Below are 25,883 nucleotides of genomic sequence, written 5' to 3' on the forward strand. Positions count from 1 at the left end.
TTTTGAACCCCTTGTTCTGTATTTAAAGAATAATCAATAAATCGATCAAGTACACAAGTGTGTGCTAAAATACCTGTTTTGGTGCTTGTTCGGCCATTAGATACTGCACAGTTTATCTTTTTGGAGCTTTTGCAGGTATGTTAGTGTGATTTATTACTGACAATGTGCCTACCTCTGCACATTTTCCATCTAATATTGGTAGGTTTATCACTTATCAGTAGGTTTATCACTGTTGGATGGTTATTAAAGTACCAAAGCAGGGGTTTATGGGAAGATTTTCCCCCGACCAGTGGTGTGTTAACATTGTGTGTGGCACACATTTAAGAATAAATGTACATGTGGTACTGTTTTGGCAGTCTTCAGTATAAAAGCTGCTGTTATAAGGGGATATTTTTGTTCATTGTGAAAGTGTCGATGTTTGTAAATGACAAGTATTTTGTATATCCATATACAGTACTGGTTATATAAATGTATACTATATTATATATTATATTTATGACTTAATCTTAATGATCGATAAATCAAGAAATATGCTGCAAATTGACATATCCTAAATGTCAGTGTGTATTCTCTGATGTCACATTATCATTGTATTGAATGTTTATGGTGGAACACTAGAATCATAGCCCTGCCGTTGCTTGTTATGTCTATTCAGACACAATTTGTTATGTTTCTGTGTTTACAGGGAACTGTATCTTGCAGATTTATAGCTTTTCACAACTAAAGTTTACTGCCAGTGATTATCAGCATTTTTTTATTTTTTAAAGATTATGTCTGAACTTTTAGCATTTCAATGGACTGTTTCATAAAGCTAGATCAACGGGTGTCCTTGAAAAATTAACATTGAGAATACAGTATATTTTAATTTTTTAACTCCTTATGAAACAGCCCACTGATTTAAAGAATGTACATGTATGCCATTCTAAAAGACGAATCAGTTGAGAACGTAATGCACAGACACTTATGTTTTTTTTAACAATATAGTTTGTGCTTAGCTTATTCACAAAGTACAATGAAATTAATATATATATTGGGTTTGTTATCTTGGCACTTAGAGTACTTGATATATTTTCATTGTACGTAATCTATCCTTGAACTAAATTAGATAGTTAAACCTATTCTTGATGCTTCATGCAGTACTCTATATTGTTTGTTTGAAAGTGGAGAAAACTAAATGTATTGTTACTATTTAGTACATAGTGATACTGGTTCTTTGTTTTATTGATCTAATGTGTCCGTAATGACAGGTCTTGAAAGAGTGTGTGGAGTAACAGTAGGGGTCAATGTTGAGCAGTTTGTATGGGTGTATTGCCTTTGCATGCCAGAGTGTATCTGTGTGCAGATTTGTTACTACTAAATAAATGTACAAGTCTTCAACCTGCTTGTGTGATTGATTTGTACTACCTTACAGACAGTTTTACCACATATACAAATGCTGTAGCAACTGCTTTATTCCTATCAGGGGCAGTGAGCATTGCAAGTATCGCTTGTTCCTGTACAGGTACTGTAAGGGCCTTTAAAAATCTGCTTAGAAGCTAAACTGCAAAAAAAAAAAAAAAAAAATTTTAAATAATAATTTAGGTCATTCGCATTTTTAAGGGAAAATGAAGTGGATATGCATAGCAGCAACCATCATGCATATAAGTAAGGTGTGTTGGTTACATGCAGGATGGTAAACTTCCTATTTAGTCAGTGAAAACAGATCTTAGTAGTATGCACAGAGTATAAAGATGTTTATACACTCAAATAAATAGACAATACTTACAATAATGCATTGCACCAACCAAACCAAGAACAGATAAGAGTCACTTACTCTACTGTTCAAACGTTTGGGGTCAGTCAGAAATTAATATTCAGTATTAAATTGATCAAAAGTGGCAGTAAAAAACATTTGTTACAAAAGATTTCTATTTTTAAAAAAATGTTGTTGAACCTTCTATTCCTCGAAGAAAAATGAAAATATTTCAGGTATACACCAAAATGTTTTCAACATTGATAATAAGAAATGTTTCTTGAGCCCCAAATCATTATATTTGAATGATTACACAAAAATTATAGAATACACAGTGATCACTATCAGAAACCACCACAAAATGGACTTTGAGCATAATTTAACCCAATGTGGATCAATAATTAATAAAGTTAACAGCCTTGAATTATGTATTATTGTTTCTGTCACCTTTATTCCCTTTTCTTAACAATAGACCAGATATCACGTCATTCAAAACCTTCTCAGATTCTCAGTCACAACAGTTAACATCACTTCTACAGAGAAAAGCACATCCAGTTTAATGCGTCATGACATTCTTCATAATATTATTTACATCCTTAAGATTGTCATCTCACTGTGGTGTGGCAATGTGATCTAAATCAGCGAACAATCAATGAGATGTGACATCATCATGTTACGTGTCACTGAAACGGCCTCGTCAGTCCAAAGAAACCGTTTGAAAATTGTCCTCTTTGTCGCTCATTTGTGGCTGAGACTCAACAGGTCCCTGTGTAGCGATTTTTCCGCGTCTGAACTTGTCTTTCCATCTCTGAGTCGCTGCAGGTGACCGGGGGGTCGACACAGGTGTTTGCGCCGGGGTGGCATAATCAGGTTTTTGAGGGAGGGGCTTATTTGAGCGCCGCAAAACAGAGAACCCTTTAGGCTTCTTCTGGGCCTGTTCTTCCTGCTGCTGTTTGAGGAGCTGGTGATGAAGAATGGTCTGTACGTCATCCTGTAAGACACATGACAACTGTTTTAAGAACATCCGTGAGGAAAATCAACATGGCCAAATTACATCAATGAGTGCGTTCAGGGGTTTGCAGGAAAACCAGACAGAGTCCAGATGGCAAAACAGGATTCAGATCCAACAGTCCTGCAGAGATGAAGCCCTAGCAGCTGTTCTCCCAACAGATCACACTTACCCCTTGATTACATTAAATAACATCAATCATATACAGTGATAGATTATATTAATATTTTTAGGACAACATAGTTGATTTTTAGTGCTTTTTTTACTCAGTTAAGCCTATTAAAATGATAATGACTATTTCAACAACTAAAATTCACCTTGTCTGTTGACGTAAACATGTTTGATTGTTGCCACTTTGAAATTAACTAGACCAGATACAAATAAAATATGAAAAAAATCACAAGTAATAATATATATTTTTTAATTAATATTGATATTTACTTCCTTTTTTAATCTTTCTTATTTTTGCTTTCATTAAAAAGCAAAAGTAGCAAACTTTTTAGCAATTAGAATTTTTATCAGTAATTAAAATCAGTAATTAATTGGCATCTGAGTCTGTTTAAACATACTTTCCAGGCCTCCAGCTCTATGGTCAGTTCTAGTCGACTCTGAACAGCTTCCAGAAGTTGGTTGTTTAGTGTCATCAGTTCGTTCTTGCTTCTCAATAGCTCAGTCTCCATTGCTTGTTTTCTGCATTTAAAAAAGAAAAAAACACAGAGTTGACATGACAGAAATGACAACTGTTGGAGTGTTTGGTGTTTAATGGGTATGAAAATATTGATATTTGGTCTTGGAAGAATAAAACTGCTACGCTGCTGCTGCAGAGCAAGTACGAAACTTGCTACTGCCAATACATACACGACACACTGCTGTGAGCAAGACATGCTGTTGCTGTACAATATAGCATATATCAATTACCCATAAAAGATCTATACAGGTGGAGCTGGGGAACGTGGAGGATTTCTAATTACTACAGCAAATGCTGACCAAGTATATGAAAGTTGAGCAGCGAACTCATTGGCTACTGATACAGCAGGAACCAATCAGCTGTGCCCTATAGAGAATGATGATTGCAAGCAGTTTGAGTTAAGAACCTAGCCAGCGCCATCTAGAGTTTCATGATTATATATACAGTATATATAATTGTCATCAGATATTTCTGATGTATTTCTGATAGTATTTCAATGTCTTATTTCATGAAAAAAGTTAAAAAAAAAGTCAAGTGATCAACTGAACTCACTTTGCAATGGCTTCATCTCTGTCCCATAGAGCTTGCTGTAAAATGGCAGCATCTTCCCCAGACCTCTCCTTTCCCTGTCAATGGTAGTAGACTGGTTTTAAATTGCACATAGTATGCTTTTTATTTTTAAATTATACCTTTCCATTAGTGTGTAATATAGCTGTTTTGTGCATGAAAACGATCTGCAAAGTTACAAAGCACAAAGTCCACATGGAACAAAGTTACCAAGCAAGTCCAAAGGAAGTTAATCTCTCCAACTCTCTTTGGCGTTTGTAGTCCTGCCATAATTTCTATGACTTAGCTCTGTCAAAAATGCCGGCTACTCAATAAACAGTTGGGTAAGTGATTTCGCTATATTGCTGCATTACATTTCTGGCACACACTCTATGTGGCTGACAAATCAACAACAGACTGTAGCAGTTGACCAATCAGAGAAGACTGGGCTTTTTTGGAAAGGCAGACTTTAAAAAGATAGGAACAGAGCGTTTCAGGTAGAAGGTGAAAAGAGGTGCTGCATCAATGTAGAGTATAAGAAAAATACATTTTTTGGAACTTTAAATCATGTGAATGTATTCTAGCAGACCCCAAAAATGAGAGTAATATGGGCACTTAAAAGATTTTTGCAATTGTTCTTAAATTTAAGGAGCATGTGAATGGAATGGTTACCAGTTACAATGTAGGAATATGCAAATTCAAAAAAGAGGCGTGCCACATATGAGCTGATGGGCGTGGCTAAAGCTCACCTGAGAGTTGTAGTTAAGGGCGAGACTGCGGGCCACCTTCTTCAGCTGAAGCAATGCGGTGTCTAAAGTGTTGGCCTGGGACGGCTGATTGACTTCTGCTGCTTCCAAGTCTGTCAGAGGAAGTAGCAGCTTTACAACAGACTGAACCTCCTCTGCCACCTGACACACCGCAAAAACAATGAAGATGCAATTATGACAAACCCTGATTGCATAAATTAAATCATAATCCAGTCTGTTAGAAGCTGCCATCACTTCTATGAGGGTGTTGTCAAAGAATATTTACAATTGTGGCATGACAAAGTTGAAAGGACAGAAAGTTGAGACAGAAAGTTCATGCAGACTCACCCGCTGTCTGTTTTCACTCCAGCCAGGTCCGCTTTCATTTTGTTGTTCCAGTCTATCCACCTGAGCCTTGAGCTTCAGACTGCGCTGGCGAGATAATGCCACCTCTCTTTTCACTTGTTTCAGCTGTAGCCATAGAGAGAGCATTGAATAAGCACAACATTCATGCTTCTTTTGTTCATACAGCTACACTTGTGTGCATGTGCAAATCCACTCAGAATGATATCAGACTGACACATCTGCAAGCATAATCACATTATGTTCTTGTCTCCTTTATAACCTTGCTATTCTGGATTTTCAGAAGAATGAGACCAATGGAATCTTGCCATTCCGGTGAAACTAGCAGGAAACATTCAGAACCGAATCTGAGAAGACCATGTACTTCCTAGTGATTTGACTGCTGAAAAATGTTTCCGTCTAAATATAGTTTTGGTGTTTCAAAAATGTATTTGTTTCAGTTAAATACGCATCATTAGGAAAACATTAATAATGAAATCAACATTCCACTGACAGTTTGTCCTGGACATGGGTTTGCCTGTAAATAAAGACACTTGTGTTCATTATTAGATCTGAAGAGTCATGTTGCTTTAAAAAGAATTTGGTTGAATAAAGGAAAAGTGGATTAACATTTGTTAAACAATGATTGGGCATCTGGGGCCCGTACCATGATGGTAGTTGAACAAACTCGGGGTTACAGGATTAGTTTTGAGTTGACAAAACCAAACCAGTCCAACCAGGCTTTGTTGGTACCATGATGCTGATCATCAACTGTCTCTGTCAACTCAGGCTTTGATCCTGAGTTTAGGTGTGACATCAGTAGCAGACAGCCAATCACATGCTGGGAAAGAGTGAAACTACGATTCATTTCTCGCGAGAGAAGCAGCGCGATTCACTTCTCTCTTCTGCAGAAAATTACGAGATTGAAAAATATTAAGAGTTTAAACAAATTTACACAGCAAGAAGAAAATAGCTGTCTATGAAACACAACAACTAAAAGAAAAAGTCTTGCTATATCAGTGCAAGTAAAAGTTGTGAAGTTAGTTTACAGTTGATAAAGGTATGGAGAGAATTGAACATTTAAGCTCACATGTAGTCATTTTATAGCTTTATCTATTGATTCTAAAGCATATTTATATTAACTTTTATATATTTATTCCTTTAAACTGTGCGTAACAACAACTGATAAGCTAAAATTGTACATGTGTGATCAATTAATAATTACATAATATCTAAATCATACAAAATTATTATTCTAAATAAGCGTTACTAAAAGCGAGACGATTTTGTCTTTAAAAATCATTTGCTATGTAGTGGTCTTTAATTTGGAGTAGAAACAGGGGGAATGACTTTATCGCATCAAACATGTGTCACTTTGCTCACAGCTGATTGGTCCAAGTTCATAGTAAATTACTATGGCGATGAACACTGCTAAAAGCCGAGCCACTTTCATGGTGCCTAAAACCCAGGGTTGGCGCAAACTAAACTGAAACGTATCTGGCTAGCCACCTAAACCGGCTTCACGGTATAGGCCCCTGGTCCTCTTTGATCTTGTCCTTTTGTTGTTTGTTTGCTTATTTAATTATAACATTTACAATATCTCAAAATGAATAATACTCCTGATGATTTTAATCTGTTATTCTGGTGCCCTGGCAGATATGTGCTCCTATGTCTAATACTTTGTTTTTTACATCATAATAACTAAATAAAAACAAGTATTTAATGCTTTACATTAAGCTATACTGTAAAAAAAAAAAAAGTTGCTGCCTTAAAATTAAGTATAATCAACTTCAATCAACTATTAAAGAGATATACTATGAAAATCTAACGCTGTTAAAATCATTTTTTAAATCATAAAAAATATATGTAAAGCTATTAAAATCCCCTTTTCTTTAGAATAACATACGGGACAGAAATCACAATTGTACAGCTCAGATTCCCTTTTTTCTTTTTCCTTTTGTTCCGTATTGTGTTCACTGATTGTGAATCACTGTAGCCTACTCATAATAAGCATGATTTACCGTGGCAGACACCGGGCTGGACACTCGTCTGCGAAGTGGGCTTCCACTCCGGAGCAGATCCGGTAACACTTCATCTATGTAAGACCGAGGGGGCTTAGGGGCCCCGTCCGGGCCAGAATGCTCAGTTTGATCTGTCTCAACTGTGTCATCGCCGTTGCCATCCACTGCCAGCGGTTCTTGTAACTCATCCAGTGTGGACAGTGGTGAGCTGTTAGACTCTCTGTCCATTTTACTGTCGTGACTTGAAATCGAATCCTTTTCTTCAGTTAATCGTTTGTGCACTTCCTCAGTGGTGAGAGGAGATTCCATGAGGTGCTTGATTTTGAGTAAAGTTACTTGTGAACCTCTCGTATAGGTCTCCATTACCTTCTAATAACGAACAAAGCTAAGCAGCATGTTCTTATTATGGGAGAAACGACTGAAACCGAGAGAGAATGCCTTCAAACCAGTTTTTCCTGCTTTTTGACGCTCAGAAATGTCACGTGTGCGTCAACAATCCTCACCGGGTTCGACATCACAGAGGGTTTTACCTATGGGACGGTGGCTTTTGTAACCTTTACGCAGATTATAAAACATGACGAGATGCTTGTGCGTGTTCAGGCACGTCTGTGGAAGAATAATAACACCCCTTGATTATGTTAAGCTTTGATCAACACACTTAGGCTATCATATCATTAAGTCTCCTTCAGAGAAATGTGAGAGCGAGAGAAAGAAATTGCGTGCATATTATAAAGGCTAAATGTAATGTTGTTAACATGATCAGATCTGTGTAAAGTAAACAAATGGGCACAAGCTGTTCCGTTTGGCTATGCCCTCACCCGTACTCAAATAACAGCTGGTCTATTTATAAAGCCTATGGGAACTCCGACTCCGAATCGGTTCTTTTGAATAGTTTGAATCGAACCAAAAAAAACACAACAAAAAAACGATTCTGTGATTCTTTTACGTAATATTCCCTATAAAGTAGGCCTACCTCAGTATATAATAGCGTTTTTTCATTATTTTATAAAGGTTGTAATTCGATGTATTGTTTCCGTGATTCACCAAATAAAAATTAGAACTTTGATTTATTTAGGCCAACTGCTGGATCCGCTCTGAGCTATTTCCAAAAACAGTCAAATATTCTGTCAAATCTAACATTGCAAAGCAATTTTATAATCTATTAAAAAGGTATAATATAAAAATGTAAAGATATTAAAATCCTTGAACAGAACATAAGTCGGAAATTTTAAACACTTGTTTGGCTACGTTAGCCTATATGTCTGGGAGAGTAATAATCCAAAATAGTCTGGTTCTATGTAACATTTAAAAACTAAAATTAGGAAAAAATAGGAATAAAACTAAAACTATAGACTATAGACTAACCTTTGAACAGAACCGTTTAAACAACTTTTATCCATTTCTTACAGTGTCTGGGATATGGATGTATGTATCTGGATCTGACTGAATCCGTTGGGAGCTACGATTGACGAAATAAATGTTCAGACCGAGAACCGGTTCAACTGATTCATTGAAATGATCCGACTCAGAAGAACGATTCATTAACGAAACCGACATCGCTAATTTATAGCCAACGCTTATGGACAGAGAGCTGGTGCACTATCAAGGTTGTGTAAAGTATTTTGTTTTTGGTGGTGCTGTAACCGAGAGAAGTATGTACGAGCAAAAGAGCGAGCTGCAACTCGCGCCATAAACACTGAAGGGCGAACCGCTATTAGGTGAGTGAACTCAGCCATTCAAGAATAGAATGTGCTGTTTTGCTTTCTAAAATAACACAAACTCATTACGAATTATGAAAAATAAAAAAAAATAAAAAAAATAAAAACTGATTAAAAATTGTTATGAAATACACACTCAAACAATCTGACCCCTGACAAAGTTAAACATGGATTAATGTGTTATTAATGTGTGTGTGATCAACTTTAAAAGGACAAAGCATTTGAAGTAGCCTACTGGATTTCTGAATCGTCAGAATGACAAAAGAGGAGGAAAACCCTGAATGGGTTGGTGGTCAGGAATTTTATGACAAATATGAACCAAAGGAGATCTTAGGAAGGTAGGTGTCACTAATCTTGATGAAGTTTGTGTCTGGAAAAAAGCATATAAAATAATAACAATAACAATGAAATTCTTACCTTAAATATAATTATAATTAGCCTACATATCAGTCCTGAATTTATCTGAATGTATTTTCTCCTAGAGGTGTGAGCAGTGTGGTTCGCCGATGTGTGGACAAACGGACTTCCCAGGAATATGCAGTAAAAATCATAGACATCACACCATCAGACAAAATGACACCTCAAGAAATACTAGAAATCCAGCAGGCCACTGTGAAAGAGATCGACATTCTCCGAAAAGTGTCTGGACAAAAAAACATAAGTATGACTGTACAGTGGAAGTTCCTCTTGATCCCTCAGACACTTTCACAATACATATACTACCAAATATAACCTAATATAATGGTGCTATAAAACAGAAAATCATATATCTTTTTATTTATTACTTTTTTTTTCAGTTACAAAATTGAAAATTGTAAGGCTATTTTGGTTCTGCAAGAACAACAACAAAAAATAGGATGTCTTTTTTCCCCCATAGTTCAACTGAAGGATTGCTTTGAATCAAAGGCCTTCTTCTTTTTGGTATTTGATCTGTAAGTATGGCACACACCATCTCTCATGTCCGTGTCTCACTGTTGTTAGTGGTCACACACCCTTATATAGAGACCTAAGATATATCTAGGGACCAAAATATTATAGACTTGAGCCAGTATGAAACAAACCTAGCAAACTTTTTGAAGTGTCATAGCAAACACCCACAAAACTATAGAATTGTGGTTGCAATTTTTGCACAGGTTTACAGCAGAAAATGGCTCAAAATTAATTGCTCATATTAATTGTGTTATTTACAAGTTTGCTCCCTATTCAGATTTCTAAATGTTCCCTATGGAGATTATCTGCTGGTTGACACTTCTGCATACAGATAGGACACTGCCTATTCTAAGAGCCCACAACAAACTCATTGCTAAGACGAGACTGTTTCTGCCAAACGAATGAATGAATGTTGTTTTAACAGGATGAAGAGAGGAGAACTCTTCGATTACCTCACAGACAAAGTCACCCTAAGTGAGAAAGAGACAAGGTCAGCTCCCTTGAATAATCCAATTGTGGATTGTATTTAAACAAAATAAATAAATCCTATGCTAAAAAGGAGATTATATAATCAAATGCTTTAAGCTGTTGCCAACAACAACAGTGCATCTTGATGGCTTTAAAGTTAGTTATGTCACACTTATGAATGAAGTGTTTCCTCGTACACTACCATTCAAAAGTTTAATGTTTTAAAAAAAAAAGATTCTTTTATTCAGCAAAGATGCATTCATTTGACCAAAAGTGACAGTAAAGATATTTATAATGTTACAAAAACATGCTGTTCCTTCTTAAAAAAATATTAAGCAGCACAACTGTTTTCAACATTGCAAATAATAATGTTTCTTGAGCAGCAAATCAGCATATTAGAATAATTTCGGAAGGATCATGTGACATTGAAGATTGTAATGACGTAAGACTAAGTAATGATGCTGAAAATTTAGCTTTGCCATCACATGAATAAAATACACTTTAAAATATAATTTGATATTTTAAATTGTGATAATAATTAACTGTATTTTTGATCAAATAAATGCAGCCTTGTTGAGCACAAGAGACTTTTGAACGGAAATGTATATTACAACTTTAATCCACTGTAGCTGTTGTATTAACCTTAGAGGTACAATCTTGATTATTGGCACTCAGTTTTCTCTTCTCTCACTCTTTGATAGAAAGATCATGCGAGCTCTTCTGGAGGTGGTTGAGTATCTTCATTCCCACAATATCATCCATCGTGACCTGAAACCAGAAAACATTCTGTTAGATGATGATGTGAATATCAAACTCACTGACTTCGGTTTCTCGATCCAGATTGAGCATGGACAAAGACTGCATGGTGAGTTCTTATGAACACCTTTAAATATAAGCATTCGGATTGCAGATATTGTAGTTTAGAAGCACCTGCCTCTGTTTCGCTCCTATAGAAGTTTGTGGAACACCAGGTTACTTGGCTCCAGAAATCATTGAGTGCTCCATGGATCCCAAACACGCTGGCTATGGGACTGCTGTTGACCTGTAAGCACATAAAATAAGTATGCATCAGTGATATTTTAGTATTATTTACATATTATTAGTATTCTTTTAAATGAGCTTTTATTGTTCATTTTAAAGGGTTAGTTCACCCAAAAATTTTATTTATTTAATTACTCACTCTCATGTCGTTCCAAGCCCATAAGACCTTCATAAGACCAACATTTTAAATTTTTTCATGTAATATTTATATATTTTTCAGCTTTTTTAATTAACAAAAATGCTTTAGAACACTTAGTTTTAGTTAACAACACTGGTGTGCATAAACCACGCTTAAACACATTAACTGCCTGGCAGTGAACCAGAAGAAAATGAATTGATTCTTACATAACCTTCTTCTGTCTTCTCTTGTGTAGATGGAGCACTGGCGTGATCTTGTACACTCTTCTGGCTGGATCTCCACCGTTCTGGCACAGGAAACAAATGCTGATGCTTCGAATGATTCTTGCTGGGAAATATGAATTCAGCTCTCCGGAGTGGGACGACCGCTCAGACACTGTCAAAGACTTGGTGTGTATTGGTTGTTTTTATTCATTGTGGTCCCGTTTGTCTTGCTGACAACCAGTTTTGAAAGAACTTGTGCAAAATTGCATGGAGAAAAAAAAGTCAACTTGTTTTCTTCCCAGTAGATTTCCAGATTGTTAGTTGTGGACCCGCAACTTCGCTATACAGCTACAGAAGCCCTCAATCACCCCTTCTTCCAACAGTACAGGGCCGCAGAAGTTCGGCATTTCAGCCCTTACAGGAAGTTCAAGGTAAAGAGCAAATGTTCTAGATGATTCTTCTTAAAAAGCAATGACTTTGAGGTTTTCATTGTCACCATACACATTGCAGGTTATTTCTATGACCGTACTTGCCGCCATGCGCATCTACTGCAACTACCGGCGTGCCAAACCTGTGACCAAGGAAGTGATCTGCAGCGACCCGTACGCCATCAAACCTCTACGCAAAATGATTGATGCATGTGCCTTTAAGATCTACGGCCACTGGGTGAAGAAAGGGCAAACTCAGAACAGGGCAGCTTTATTTGAGAACACTCCAAAAGTCATTCTGCTCTCTATTGCAGCTGAGGAGATGGATGTAGCACACAGGACTTGGTGAGGGTTCATCATCTCCAGTTACTACTAGATACCACAATTTACCTCAAGACCATGTTGATAACGGTCCAAAAATAGACCTCTATTGCTATGACAGCATATCAGATTCGCTTATTTACACAGTGAAAAGGAAACAAGTAAATTATCTTCCGGAGGCCTTTTATTTTCTTTTAAATGCTAAAAAAGTCAAACCAATAAAAATGTATGGTATTATTTAATACAACTGCATTTCAATTCAATTACATGGTTTAAATTGTATATCTAAATGGTTTTAATGATTAGAGAACAACTATAAGATATATATTTTTCACAGTATTTTGTGGAAAAAAAGCAGATATAACACTGAATTACAGAAGTTTATGTCTCCACGGGAGAAATGTAGTATCAATCCCATAATGCACCACTGGCATCAACTAGTCTTGAACATTTGGCCCCTTAAAGCTCAGTCCTTTTCTGTTTTGCATTTGAGCTCATTGCACAGCGGAAGCCCAGGTTATCAGAGGCTGAATCTGGTGTGTTTCCCATCCTGCACGTGAGAACATTAAATACACATTTTGTTCATCATATTCTCATAAATTGCTTTGGACAAAAGCTTTAGCAATTGTTGATGGACCTGCTTAGTATCAACTGGAAGTGTTACAAGAAGCACTAATAAAAGTCTAATAAAATCTGACTTTGAGTATATATAGCATGACTGACCTAGTGGTGACACGAGCTCTGTGATTGGCTGAGCCATCGGCAGTGTCAATCCAGGATGCTCCACGCAGGACGTACATGGTCTGAGCACCAGGAAAATTTGACGAGGTCCACTCCCAGACATTACCCAGCATGTCATATAGTCCTGGCAAAAGGTGGGATATTATTCTCAAAATTCAGAACAATAGTTTTGAATTACAATACAGTTCAAAAGTTTGGGGTGAGTAGGATTTCTTTTTTTTCCTTTTTTTTTTTTGATGTTATAAAAGATTTCTATTTCAAATAAATGCTGCTCTTCTGAACTTTTTATTCATCAAAGAATCCTGAAAAAAAAAATGTATCACAGTTTCCACAAACATTTTAAGCAGCACAACTGTTGGTGAGCATTATTATTATTATTTTTTTAAATGTACAAGCCCCAAACCTTTGAACATTTAGGTCGATTTTTTCCTAGGTAGCTTGTTGTTGATGATATGTGACGCACCAGAAAGTGTAAAAGCTCATGTGCCGTGTGTCGTACCCTACCATAGTTATTCTGTGGAGGATAGGCAGTTACAGGAGCTACACCATGATAGCCGTCTTCTCTGGTGTCCCCATCCGGAAACAGGCCCTTTTGTTCAAAGAGTTTGCAATTTACAACAGGCTAAGGACTTCAGTTCAGAACTTACAAAATATACATTTCTCCTTTAGGAAATGGACAAGAAAATCCCTCAACTGACCTGCCAGAGGTTAGTCCGGTTCAGCAAAAACTTGTTGCCCCATGGGTATGTCCTGCCTGAAATACACATGTGCTGGCTATGAAGGTTTGCGGTACATAAAATGATGCATAACAGGTGGACAATACTCTGCATGACAAGAATAAGAATAAGACAGCAGGCACAAGGCTTTTTTGGCTTGCCTTCTAGACCCCCACGCGCAGCCATTTCCCACTCTTCCTCAGTTGGCAGCCTTTTCTTCTTCCACTGACAGTAGGCTTGGGCATCATTCCAGCTGACCTGCACCACAGGGGATTCCAGTCTGCCCTTGATACCAGAGCCTGGTCCTGCTGGCTGCACACATTAAAACCAGAGACCTCAGACATTCATAAAGTCTAAATTAATTCATTAATAAACAATAAATACATTTTTAAATCATGTAATACATTTATCTTTATAAAATGTGACATTGAGGAAAATGTCTGTTAAGATATTATCAAACTACAGTACCAGTCAAAAGTTTGGAAACAGTACTATTTTTAATGTTTTTGAAAGAAGTCTCTTATGCTCATCAAGCCTGCAGTTAAAAAAAAACAAAACCAAAAAAAACAGTAATATTATGAAATATTATTACAATTTAAAATAATGGTTCTCTTTTTTAATATACTTTAAAATGTAATTTATTTTTGTGATGCAAAGCTGAATTTTCATCAGCAAGTACTCCAGTCTTTGGTGTCTTATGATCCTTCAGAAATCATTCTAATATGCTGATTTATGATCAATGTTGGAAACAGTTGTGCTGCTTAATATTTTTTTTATAACCTGAGATACTTTTTTCAGGATTATTTGATGAATAAAAAGTTAAAAAGAATTGTATTTATTTAGAATAGAAATCTTTTGTAACAATATACACTACCATTCAAAAGTTTGGGAACAATAACTATTTTTTTTAAAAGAAATTAGTACTTTAATTCAACAAGAATGCGTTAAATTGATAAAAGGTGATGGTAACGATTTATATTGTTAGAAATGTTTTTATTTTGAATAAATGCTGTTTTTATGAATAAATGCTGTTAACGTTTTACTCATCAATGAATCCTGAAAAAAGTATTCCAAAAAAATATATTAAACAGCACAACTGTTTCCATCATTGATAATAACTGAGTATCAAATCATCATATTAGAATGATTTCTGAAGGATCATAAGACACCAAAGACTGGAGTACTTGCTGATGAAAATTTAGCTTTGAACCATTTAGAACCATTATTTTAAATTGTAATAATATTTCATAATATTACTGTTTTTTTGTTTTTTTTTTAACTGCAGGCTTGATGAGCATAAGAGACTTCTTTCAAAAACATTAAAAATAGTAATGTTTCCAAACTTTTGACTGGTACTGTATGCTTGAATTTCTCAAAGAAATGCAATTTAATATCGTACATAGAGCTTACAGTATATGTCTGCAAATAAAATATAGCTAAATAAATACTACTTTTACTGTATCATCTCCCCAATGTCTTAAATGCAACAACAGTATCGGAACATTCTTTCATTGTCTCTGGGAATCCCCTATGGTTGCTTATTTTTGGAATGGTGTTTGTGATAAACTATCTATTATCTATAATATGTAACAGAAGGTTACAGCCTCCCCAATCATGTGCTTGCTGAGTGTACTGCCCTCCTCCTTTTTGGAATACTCCTAAACCTTACTGATGTTAGGGAGGAAATGAATTATGAATAAATAGGTTGGTACTAAACCAGAACTTATTAAGGACAGGATAATCCTGATTAAAGAAACTATACTTCTGGAAAAGATTGGATATATGTTTATATTGTTATAAGTCTACTTAAGTCTATGTGTCCTGAAATGCTCACATGATGATATTGTAATTGTTTTTTCTTTTCTTTTCACTCATTCACTTATTTTTTTGAACATTGTATATTGTTAATGCTCCATTTATTCATTACCGTTTATGCTGATTGATTATTTTGAAAAACTCAATAAAAAAAATATTAATTTTTTTATCCTTTTTTAAATTTTTATTTACAAATGAATAAATTATTATTTTTATTTATCAATCAATCAATAACAATACAAATATATATATTAACCCATACTGGTTGACCACTAACTGAAGTTGTTTATAATTTGTTTAATTAATCTAAGTATTTCAAAAGTCTTGTGAATTACATGCATATAGAATGTTAACTGTCACCTGTCTCCAGAACACTTTCTCGACTGGTAACCACCAAGGCGCAGACTAGGAAAGAGGAATGGGGTCATTTTAAGAGAATAGAGGGTAAAAGAGAAAATATAGTATGAAAGACAGTGTTTAGGAAATGGAAAGGAAATTCCCATTTAAACACTTTGAAAAACGTTCCGCTCCTGCTGTGGGTTCATACCTCAATTTTCTGAGTGACCTTACTTTTCAGTTCATCGGAGACAAAATCCTGGAACACAAAACTCCAACCAAACGTTTCAGCCTCTGTTTTATATTTCTGCAATCTGACGAATTCCCTGGAATAAAGGGAAGCGGTTGTTTCAGGCCGGTAAGAAGACACACAAGCAGTGGGAATACAAAGTGTGTTAAAATAGATAAGATTAACCTCTACGTTTAAAGAGCATATTTGGGCATCATGTGCATTCCTAAACAAGGCTGCTCACTAGGTTTTGAGCCAGTATCTTCAATGACAAGTACCTGAAGTCAGAGTTAGTGACAGGATATTTGTCCATCTGAAACGGCTGGAGAGTCACAGCTCGTGTCGGTGATTCCCCATCTCTCCCATCAGCGGCACTGGTTCCCATCATCATTGTTCCGCCAGGAATAAACACCATCTCATCGTCTGCTAAAACAATTCAATCTTAAACAAGTGTCTACTTACAGCAGATGCTCGGTCCACTCGATTTTCACTGAAATATCACAGATGAATGTTTCAACTACAGTACAGGTCAAAAGTTTGGAAACATTACTATTTTTAATGTTTTTGAAAGAAGTTTCTTCTGCTCATCAAGCCTGCATTTATTTGATCAAAAATACAGAAAAAAAATTAATATTGTGATATATTATTACAATTTTAAATAATTGGTTTTCAATTTATTATACTTTAAATTATCATTTATTTCTGTGATGCAAAGCTGAATTTTCAGCATCATTACTCCAGTCTTCAGTGTCACATGTGACATCCAGTCTATCACATGATCCTTTAGAAATCATTCTAATATTCTGATTTATTATGAGTGTTGGAAACAGTTCTGCTGCCTAATATATTTGATGAATAAAAGGTTAAAAAGAACTGCATTTATTCAAAATAAAAAAATATTTTCTAATAATATAAATCTTCTTTACTATCACTTTTTATCAATTTAACACATCCTTGCTGAATAAAAGTATTGATTTATTTAAAAAAAAAGAAAGAAAAAAAATTACTGACCCCAAATTACTGACCAGTAGTGTATATTGTTGTTACAAAAGATTTCTATTTTTAAACAATTTGCTTCTTTTTTTATTTTTATTTTTTTACTTTTTATTCATCAAAATATCCTAAAAAAAGTATCACAGGTTATGGAAAAATATTAAGCAGCTGAACTGTTTCCAACTTTGATAATGAATCATCATATTAGAATGATTTCTAAAGGATCATGTGATAGACTGGAGTAATGATCCTGAAAATTCAGCTTTGCATCACAGAAATAAATGATAATTTAAAGTATAATAAATTGAAAACTAATTATTTAAAATTGTAATAATATATCACAATATTACATTTTTTTCTGTATTTTTGATCAAATAAATGCAGGCTTGATGAGCAGAAGAAACTTCTTTCAAAAACATTAAAAATAGTAATGTTTCCAAACTTTTGGCCTATACTGTATAAGAACCTTTATGTCACAATATATTTTAACTGTTTTCTTTCTTTTTTTTTGTTAAATGAAAGTCACAGCAAAACCATATTGTAAACTTTTCACCATGGTTTTTTTTTTTTTTTGCTACTTAAATGTCTTTTATGTATTGATGTTGTTTCATTGTACACTTGCCCCAGACCCAAAAATATTAGCAAAAAAAAATTATCATCTGAATGAAATTATTATTACCTACTTTACTATTTCAGTAGATACTGTAAAAATGTATGTGTGTGTGTATATTATGAACATAAATTACACCCCTCATTTGTGTTGTTGTCATTACAACCAAGTTTTTTTTTATCTCTTCTAAAGTTTGTACTTTTTAATCAAAATGAGAGTCAGTGCAGAGCTGGAGATGAAATGTGAGACATGATGCGTGCAAATAAAATATATGACAGAATGCCTTTATTGAGCTTGAGTATCAAGTTGTAATTTTGTGTCATTCATTGGATACATAAAATGTCAGCAATTAAAACTACTTATTTTTTATGACAGTGATGGTAATACCACGTTACAGTTTTAACGTAGTAACAATAAATTATGTTAGTATAAAGTTTGTAAGCAAAGTAATAAAAAAGCTGATTTTGGGGCTTCCTCCTACCTTCTGCACTGGACATAGTGCACAATAATACGAGATATAAGGTCTCCAAAAAGATCATCATGATAAATAAAGGCACGTGATGGGCAGATTCAGTCCAGGGTCTGATTTATCAAACTAAAAACACAACAAACACACTAGAGTTCTTCTTAAATCATGAATAATGTGGTCAACAATGACACTGAGGTTCAGTCATTCGGTTTCACTCTCCTGACTGTCACTGAATCTCATTGAAAAGTGTTTATCGCCACCTATTGGTTTGGAGAAAGACGTATTGAGTCGCACTGCATTTCCCTCTCCATTGTTATCACTGATTTCAGTTTTTGTCACAGTCTTGTCACACTTATTGCTCAGCTATTATTAATATAAGTAACCTTCTTTTCACTCTAATAATCAACAAAGTACTATAGTATCATTATGAGGGTCACAGAGATGCAAATTCTCATGCATCTCATTTCTCCTCGCCTACAGGACAATTTAAGTAAAAAGTGTCAGCTTAAACTTGTCATCCTAAGCAGATATTGATATATCTGATATTCATAATATCTTAAAATGAGGTGTTTTGTGAGTAAATGTTGATTCATGACCATATGCTTCAGGCTGGCTGAATGTTTTGTCTGAGCTTGACTTGAATGCAGTCTTGTGTTACCTCATAGCAATGCTGTGAAATTCTCTGACCCAATTGTCAAGAATCATTGTGAAAAGCAACATTGTTGTGAGCACAGGACATGCTTTAGCCACAGCAGTTTGAAGAGCGCATGAATGAGGCATTCGACTGCTGGACTCCGTGAGACAGTGACCGTGACAGATGTTCATGATGGGACTACCCTGGCTGCTAGTTTTGGAGCTTGTCCTTTACGCTGGTTGTTTCATCTGTGGGGTGATAGCTGCCGCTTGGATGACACTCACTCAGGTAACACCAATTTATCATCTACACAAATTAATGTCTGATCATTGCTAAGTTGTGGACAGTGAAAGTATAAAATGATTTAGAAAACTAAAACCAGGTCTATGGGGAAATGTGATTTACTATAAGTTGGTGTCTGATCTGAGTTCAGAGTTTTAAGTATTAAAATTATCATGGCTAAAGTTTTGCATGCATATTTATTTGTACGCTTTTGTTATACACCATTCAGTCCGATGTTAAAATGTACTGTAACATAATGCATGATCATTCAGCATGTTGGAACGTTTATTGAAGTGGCCACTATTTTCTTGCTATTTTGGGAAGATGAATACATTTTTAAATGAATGCCAATAGGCTGCATCTATTGGTATTATTTTGAAATATATGTCAATTATATGTGCAATAAAATATATAATATTCAGTGTTGATGATCCCAGGTCAGACTCTCTGAGCTTTCACCATGTAATTAGCCACCTCTCGCACCATATTATGGCTTATTAGAGTCATATGATAAGGGACAAAAGCTGTTATCACAGCACTTTCCTTATACATCTGTGTGTCACAGAGATACAAATCTTGCACATAGTTTGTGAAAGAGACTCCTTGATGTCCCTTGCTACTGTGTTTCCTTATATTTAGCATGCGCAAATTTTTATTGTTTGTCTTTATAGGGCCACTTTGATGGACGGTGCATCCTCTATGGAAGTGTTCATTATAACACATCTGGCCAGGCTCTGACCGTGGAAGGCTCCAGTTCTCCTTCTCTCTGCTATTTTGTGTCAGCCATCGCCGTGTGCATGGCTATTTACTGCTTTTCCCTTATTCTTTACTGGATCTATGTCAGCTGTGTGGATGAGGATGTGAGAAGGTGAATGTATCGATTTTTTTGCCGACCTTCAGATTTTTCCTATTTCTTTTAGATGTTTGTTTCACATTCCATTTTCTTTTATTCGTGCAGGTAGGATTCAACAGTTAAATTAACATTGTTGTTTTTACCTTCTTGTGTCTGGAAATGTTTGCATGCATATGCAGGGGGACTGTTTCTCTCAACATGTCTCTGGGAGTCTGTGGCCTACTTCTGTTTTTTCTCTTGGTGTCAGGATGTATTCTCAAGATCGGTCGGGACAGCCTGTGTTTCTCTGTCCTTCACAATGTTCCTTCCATTACCAGGTGATTTCAGCTTTCTTCTTTCCACATTACTCTGTGTGTGACTTTTGTTCTTTTAAGAACCATACTCCACAGTGCGTCATAGTTCTCACCTGATATGGTTGCTAGTATATAGCCCCTAAAGGGACACAATGATGGAAAAATTATATTTCGATGTGCACTGCTGGAAATATGTTTTTGTTTTAGTTGTGAAGATGCAGAGAATAAGACATGGGCTCATCCATACACTGGAAATCAGTTCTACGCAGGACTGTACAGTACTGAGGTTTGTACTTTGGTTATTTTTCATAAGGTTATCACCCTCATGGTGGTTGCTATGTTGAGAGCACATGACTTGTCAAAAAGAGCTTCAATTCTGTCAAGGTTCTTGAGTAGAAAGTAGTAACGTCAGTCAGGGGATGATTTTGGTTGGAAATGAAAGTCGGGTTGACGTCAGAACCCGACTGATGTTGGTTTCTGACGTCAACCCGATTTTCATTTTCAACCACAATACAACGTCTGTCCAAAGTTGGAGATTAATGTCAATCTGGCGTTGGATTCTGACATCAACCTGATTTTCATTTTCAGTGTTGGGTTTGGTCTTCTAAATGCGAATTTTGTCATTGTTTTGGAGCACACTAGCTTATAGATAACAGTATGGCTAACATATTCATACTAAAAGCCCAAAAACTTTAAATAGGGCACTATTTGAGGGAACAGCCATTTGGGTTTCCAAATTTCTGAAACCATTGTGGACGTTATTGAGTGCACTTATTCAATCTCACATTCAATCCCACTACTGGAACTGTGTTCTAGACATAAATTTGATATTGATATGAGGGCAGGCAGGCATAGATTCAGAGGCATAAGGTACTGTAAGTATTACATACAACAATGCAACAATAATAAAACAATGCATTGACATTTACTTCTTACTTTTGATACTTTAGTACTTTTAAAAACAAGTTCTGTACTTTTACTTAAGTAAAAATCATTCTTTCCAACTTTTACTTGTAACGGAGTAATATTTTACTAGTATCTGCACTTTCACTCAAGCAAGGAAGTTGTGTACTTTGTCCACCTCTGATCTTGTTAACCCCCATTATCGAACACTTTCAGTTGCAAAATAATTTAATTATGGGTGACAAATACACCTGTGAATAGGGTGTTTCTGCATTGGCCTCTGTAACCGAAACCTTTTACAGCTCTGGAAAAAATTGAGACCACTGCAAAAATAGCAGTTTCTCAGGATTTACTATTTAAAGTGTTTGGGTAAAATTAACATTTTGTTTTATTTTATAAGCTACTCATGACATTTCTTCCAAATTTCAAGTATTTGTAGAACATGACAACTGATCAAAATAACAAAAATGAAGTTTTCAGACCTTGAATAATGCAAAGAAAATAATATTCAAAAAGTTAATATTTTTAAACAACACAATACCAATGTTTTAACTTGGGAAAAGATCAGAAATCTGTATTTGGTGGAATAACCCTGACTTCCAATCACAGCTTTCATGCATCATGCTCTCTACCAGTCTTTCACATTGATGTTTGGTGACTTTTTGCCACTCCTGGTGCAAAAATTCAAGAAGCTCGCCTTTGTTAGATGGCTTTGTCAATCCGTCTTTGTGAAGGATGCGTGACTCAAGCCACGAACAAGGTTATCCTGAAAGAAAACTTGCTTTCTTCTGCTCTAACAATGTTCCCCAACTCTAAGGATTGGTTTTCCCGGAGGACAATGCTGAAAACATGACATATTTTTTGTTATTTTTACCAGTTGTCATTTTCTGCAAATACATGCTCTAAATGACAATGTTTTTACTTGAAATTTAAAAGAAATGTCAGTAGTTTATAGAATAAAACAAAAATGTTCATTTTACTCAAACACATACATTTAAATACTATATCTAGTTGAACTGCTAATTTTGCCATGGTCTCTTAATTTTTTCCAGAGCTGTACATGATGCTGCATCCACACCAATAGGTGTCACTGTACATGCTTAGTGAACCTTAGTGTTTCTTCATTCACACAAAATCAGTTTTTATTTGTATTACATACAGTAGAAATAAATCTCTTCTGTTTATTGAGCACCACCCCCTTCTGTTTCTCTCCTCCACAGAGGTCAATGTGGGTAAGCTTCTTCTTCTGGCTGTTGATAACGGCTGTGGTGGTCATACAGAGACGCCAGAGCTCAAGGTTGAAGGTTTGGGGTAATGATGAGTGGAGCCGTGCTGAGACGGAGCCCTTCCTCCATCGCCCGTCCCAACCAAAATAAATCACCAGAGACCATCATCACATGAGCTAATCATGAAGTATCATGCAGAGTTTGGTACATTCAGTTATGTGGGAACACAAGCTGTAACAAAATACTTCATATTTTTGTGGCAACACTTGAATTTGTATTTAATTATTCACATAAATAGTACTTTGATGTGGTAGCTACAATAATATACACAAAGTTTAAAGATATGTCCAGAGAGCCAATAGACATGTCTAAGACCATGTAATTGGACATGATGGATATAAGACAAGTCAATCAACCATTATTGCAAAATAAAGTAGCCTAATCAGAAATCCCATTGTTGCAAAATAATCAGGAAAGCAATCCTCAAAATGAACAAGGGGTCTCTTCTATACCCTAAACCTGTTTACTACATGGATATTTAGCAAATAAATAAATAAATAAAATTAATTTTTAATTTGAGTTGAAATTATGTTGAAATTGAGTGCAGTGCTGAGTGCTATGAGAGATATAAAAGTAGCACAGCTATGTATGAAATCGCTTGCCTTGAACAGTCAATAATAATAATAATAATATATATATATATATATATAATTATTATATACTTATTATATATTATTATATCATTATTAATAGGCCTATATATATCATATATCATATATATATATATATACATTTTTGTTATCAAAATTAATGTATAACTTTGATGAAAAGTTTTGATCCACTTCAAATGTTGACTAGCCTAATATCTAGGCTATATAGGCCTACTGTGTATATCATACAGTCATTCAACACTGACAGTATCATTCTGACAGGTAACATTTGACATCTTAAAATAAGAGCAAAATGTGAAGTGAAGGGGATCTGTATCCGTATTTATGGCAGTGTCTTGCAAAATTGAAAATTGTAATGAATGATTAATTTGTGCTCGGTGTAATAATACTGATTCTTTACAAATGTCTGCTGTGGGGTGTTTAGAATATTACAATAAATGGTAGACATTTAAAGTCGAAGAGTGTCATTTCTGCCCCACCAGCATCACAAAATTGGAGAACTCGTGTCGTGACGATTTTCTAAGGTAGGCTATGCGAACTAGGCTATCAGCTAGTCGAGCAAACAGTTCCACCTCAAACTCACACATCTGTCGAGCGATTGTTTTCGTCTCGGGATTGTACTAGAAGAAAAACACTATTTATTAGCCTACGTCATTTTAAATTACATTAAATTTGAATGGCTGGACAAGCTATTTTCCAGTCGTGTTTTAGAGCTGTTTGCTTAATTTGCGAGCCTGCCTCTCTTTGGCTTCAAACGCCACCTTAGTGTCCATCAGAGCTTCCAGCGCTTTGCTCATCTCAGCCATGTCCTGTTGAAGCGCCTCGCTTTGGTCCCGGATACTCTGGCTCTCCTCTCTCAGCTGCTCGGCTAGAGCGGCCATCTGCGCGCTCTCCTCCTGACACTGCGCGTGCAGCTCAACGGCCAATGAGAGCAAACCCTCCGCGTGGGAGTCCAGCTGCTCCTCCTTCGACATCCTGTTGTTCTTCACTTCACAGCTGCTTCACTCCACGCCAAGTCCAGTTGGATTGTGAAGTGAGAAAAAAAATTATCACCCAATATTAATATTAACTAGGCTATTTCAAATCCCTCTTTAATTATAACATTTATATATTTGTTGTGAATAACATTATTTTTGTGAATAGGCCATCATATTTGTGCCATGGCCGTTTGGGTAAATAACAACTGAACACAAAACATAGGCTACAGAAAAAGGTCAACAATATAATGATGCTAGATTTAAAGGAATAGTTCACCGAAAAATGTAATTCTGTCATCGTTTACTCGTCCTCAAGTTGTTGTTAACCAGACAGTTGACGGTAACCAATGACTTCCATAGTTAGTATTTTTTTTCTCCTATGGAAGTCAATGGCTACTGTCAACTGTCTGGTTGCAACATTCTTCAAAATACCATCTTTTGTGTTTAACAGAAGAAAGAAACTCGTACAGGTTTGGAACAACTTGAGGGTGAGTAAATTATTTAAAAAATGTTGGGATAACTATCCCTTTTAAGCTAAAGGTTGAACTCTTCTCAGGACAAAGATGGCCTAATGTCAGGTTGGGGCAAGTTGTCACGTTTTAGATGTTTTACAGTTTAAAATAGTTTATTGATGGGTTCTGTTGTGACAACCTGCTGTGCTTTTGGTCACACAAAACAAAAGGTCAACATGTTCAATGAGCTGTTCAATATGCACTTCTATATAGATTTGGAGACGTATCTAAACTGAAAAATAGGCCAACTGCTGAAGTAAAAAGTGTGGCAGATTAATAATAAATGGATTTGGTTCTGACAATTATTAGACAGATTCAAATGCATGAAGTCATAATGATCTATAAGTAAACAGGTATTTGAAAAATTGGTTCTCATCACTGTCACTAGGACAACATGCTCTGTGTCTCTGTGACCTAAATCTCTGATGGCAGAACTAGTCTGAATCATCAGGCTCAAGGGAGGTAACAAGCTGCTTAGTGAAAAGCTTATCTGAGCGCCTGCACTGTTACTTGACTTCTCTTAAGAGTAATATAAAAAAGAACATATTCAGCAATAAAATTAAACAAAAAAAACCCTCTTTTTTTACAGCTAGCAAAGGCAGTGGAATGGCATGATAATTGGAAATGGATGCCTAACACTCAATTCCAGTGTGTAGCAATTCTTTTTTACTGAATCAAGCATTTATAAGGTCTTCCTGCTATGTAGGCAACATAGTTAAAATGTTAAAATCTAATTAACTGAGTAATGTCATTCTCCTCAATGAAGGAAATGTTTGAATATTTGTTGTTTGACTTACCAAGTCTGGATTGTGTCCTTTTATATCCACCACACAGACACTCTCCTTTGACTCTCTCTTACTTCCTCTATTATTTGTCAGCTGCATTGTGGGAAACTGCTGCTCTGTCCTTCAAACCCCAGATTATGAACAGAGGGAGGGAGAGGATGGAAGGATGACATGCTAACAGTATAATTCCCGTATAACAGTGTAATTCACTAATTCCCCAAGATTACAGACATTCCATGCAATTAAGAAATACGTTTTCAAGCAATTATAATGCTTTTCGGACCAATATTCGGTTTTTAAACGTTTTGTACTTTTCCTCATAGTAAAACTTCCAAGTCTCAATAGGGTTCGTTGCGAACACCACCACTAGGAGGAGCCATTGGCCAAACACATGTGATTTAAGCCTGTAGTGTAGCACGTGGTTTTCAAGAGTTTCAAAACTCGTTGGAAAATGGTTGTGCATTTATGCAATGCTGAAGTCAAATAATATACATAACAATTTCACT

At 35.6% G+C, this 25,883-nt stretch overlaps 4 protein-coding genes and 1 long non-coding RNA gene across 7 annotated transcripts; 2 read left to right on the top strand and 3 right to left on the bottom strand.

Moving 5' to 3' along the window:
- Window positions 1-1,443: 1,443 nt before the first annotated feature.
- bicdl2l (bicaudal-D-related protein 2-like) lies at window positions 1,444-7,602 on the bottom strand. The gene is made up of 6 exons (XM_084138109.1): window positions 7,085-7,602; window positions 5,070-5,192; window positions 4,725-4,883; window positions 3,982-4,055; window positions 3,311-3,431; window positions 1,444-2,723 (listed from the first exon to the last, which is right to left on the bottom strand). Exons 1-6 carry the CDS (start codon window positions 7,445-7,447, stop codon window positions 2,430-2,432), a joined length of 1,134 nt encoding a protein of 377 aa, XP_083994235.1. The 5' UTR covers window positions 7,448-7,602; the 3' UTR covers window positions 1,444-2,429.
- phkg1b (phosphorylase kinase, gamma 1b (muscle)) lies at window positions 7,091-12,363 on the top strand. 2 transcript variants are annotated; one of them, XM_084138107.1, is made up of 11 exons: window positions 7,091-7,287; window positions 8,494-8,802; window positions 9,014-9,140; window positions 9,285-9,463; window positions 9,680-9,734; window positions 10,157-10,222; window positions 10,902-11,065; window positions 11,154-11,244; window positions 11,616-11,769; window positions 11,889-12,014; window positions 12,094-12,363. In XM_084138107.1, exons 3-11 carry the CDS (start codon window positions 9,058-9,060, stop codon window positions 12,358-12,360), a joined length of 1,185 nt encoding a protein of 394 aa, XP_083994233.1. In that variant the 5' UTR covers window positions 7,091-7,287; window positions 8,494-8,802; window positions 9,014-9,057; the 3' UTR covers window positions 12,361-12,363. The 2 variants fall into 2 exon arrangements, with proteins under 2 accessions (XP_083994233.1, XP_083994234.1); XM_084138108.1 differs by lacking the exons at window positions 7,091-7,287; window positions 8,494-8,802 and having other exon boundaries at window positions 9,287-9,463.
- Window positions 12,364-12,498: 135 nt separating this feature from the next.
- sumf2 (sulfatase modifying factor 2) lies at window positions 12,499-18,479 on the bottom strand. 2 transcript variants are annotated; one of them, XM_084138122.1, is made up of 9 exons: window positions 18,254-18,479; window positions 16,448-16,592; window positions 16,152-16,266; window positions 15,965-16,009; window positions 13,951-14,101; window positions 13,772-13,827; window positions 13,578-13,662; window positions 13,056-13,197; window positions 12,499-12,882 (listed from the first exon to the last, which is right to left on the bottom strand). In XM_084138122.1, exons 1-9 carry the CDS (start codon window positions 18,312-18,314, stop codon window positions 12,792-12,794), a joined length of 891 nt encoding a protein of 296 aa, XP_083994248.1. In that variant the 5' UTR covers window positions 18,315-18,479; the 3' UTR covers window positions 12,499-12,791. The 2 variants fall into 2 exon arrangements, with proteins under 2 accessions (XP_083994248.1, XP_083994247.1); XM_084138121.1 differs by having other exon boundaries at window positions 16,448-16,595; window positions 18,254-18,469.
- A 465-nt stretch (window positions 18,480-18,944) lies between these two features.
- On the top strand, window positions 18,945-23,011 carry tmem179bb (transmembrane protein 179Bb). The gene is made up of 5 exons (XM_084138126.1): window positions 18,945-19,163; window positions 19,829-20,025; window positions 20,190-20,327; window positions 20,511-20,589; window positions 22,427-23,011. Exons 1-5 carry the CDS (start codon window positions 19,059-19,061, stop codon window positions 22,580-22,582), a joined length of 675 nt encoding a protein of 224 aa, XP_083994252.1. The 5' UTR covers window positions 18,945-19,058; the 3' UTR covers window positions 22,583-23,011.
- Window positions 23,012-23,718: 707 nt separating this feature from the next.
- Window positions 23,719-25,517, bottom strand: LOC311098079. Its single transcript, XR_014609360.1, has 2 exons — window positions 25,390-25,517; window positions 23,719-24,102 (listed from the first exon to the last, which is right to left on the bottom strand). It is a non-coding gene; the product is annotated as an uncharacterized lncRNA (long non-coding RNA).
- Window positions 25,518-25,883: the final 366 nt, after the last annotated feature.

The sequence above is a fragment of the Abramis brama genome (genome assembly GCF_963993115.1).
Source record: "Abramis brama genome assembly, chromosome: 15".
Classification (NCBI taxonomy): Eukaryota; Metazoa; Chordata; class Actinopteri; order Cypriniformes; family Leuciscidae; genus Abramis; species Abramis brama.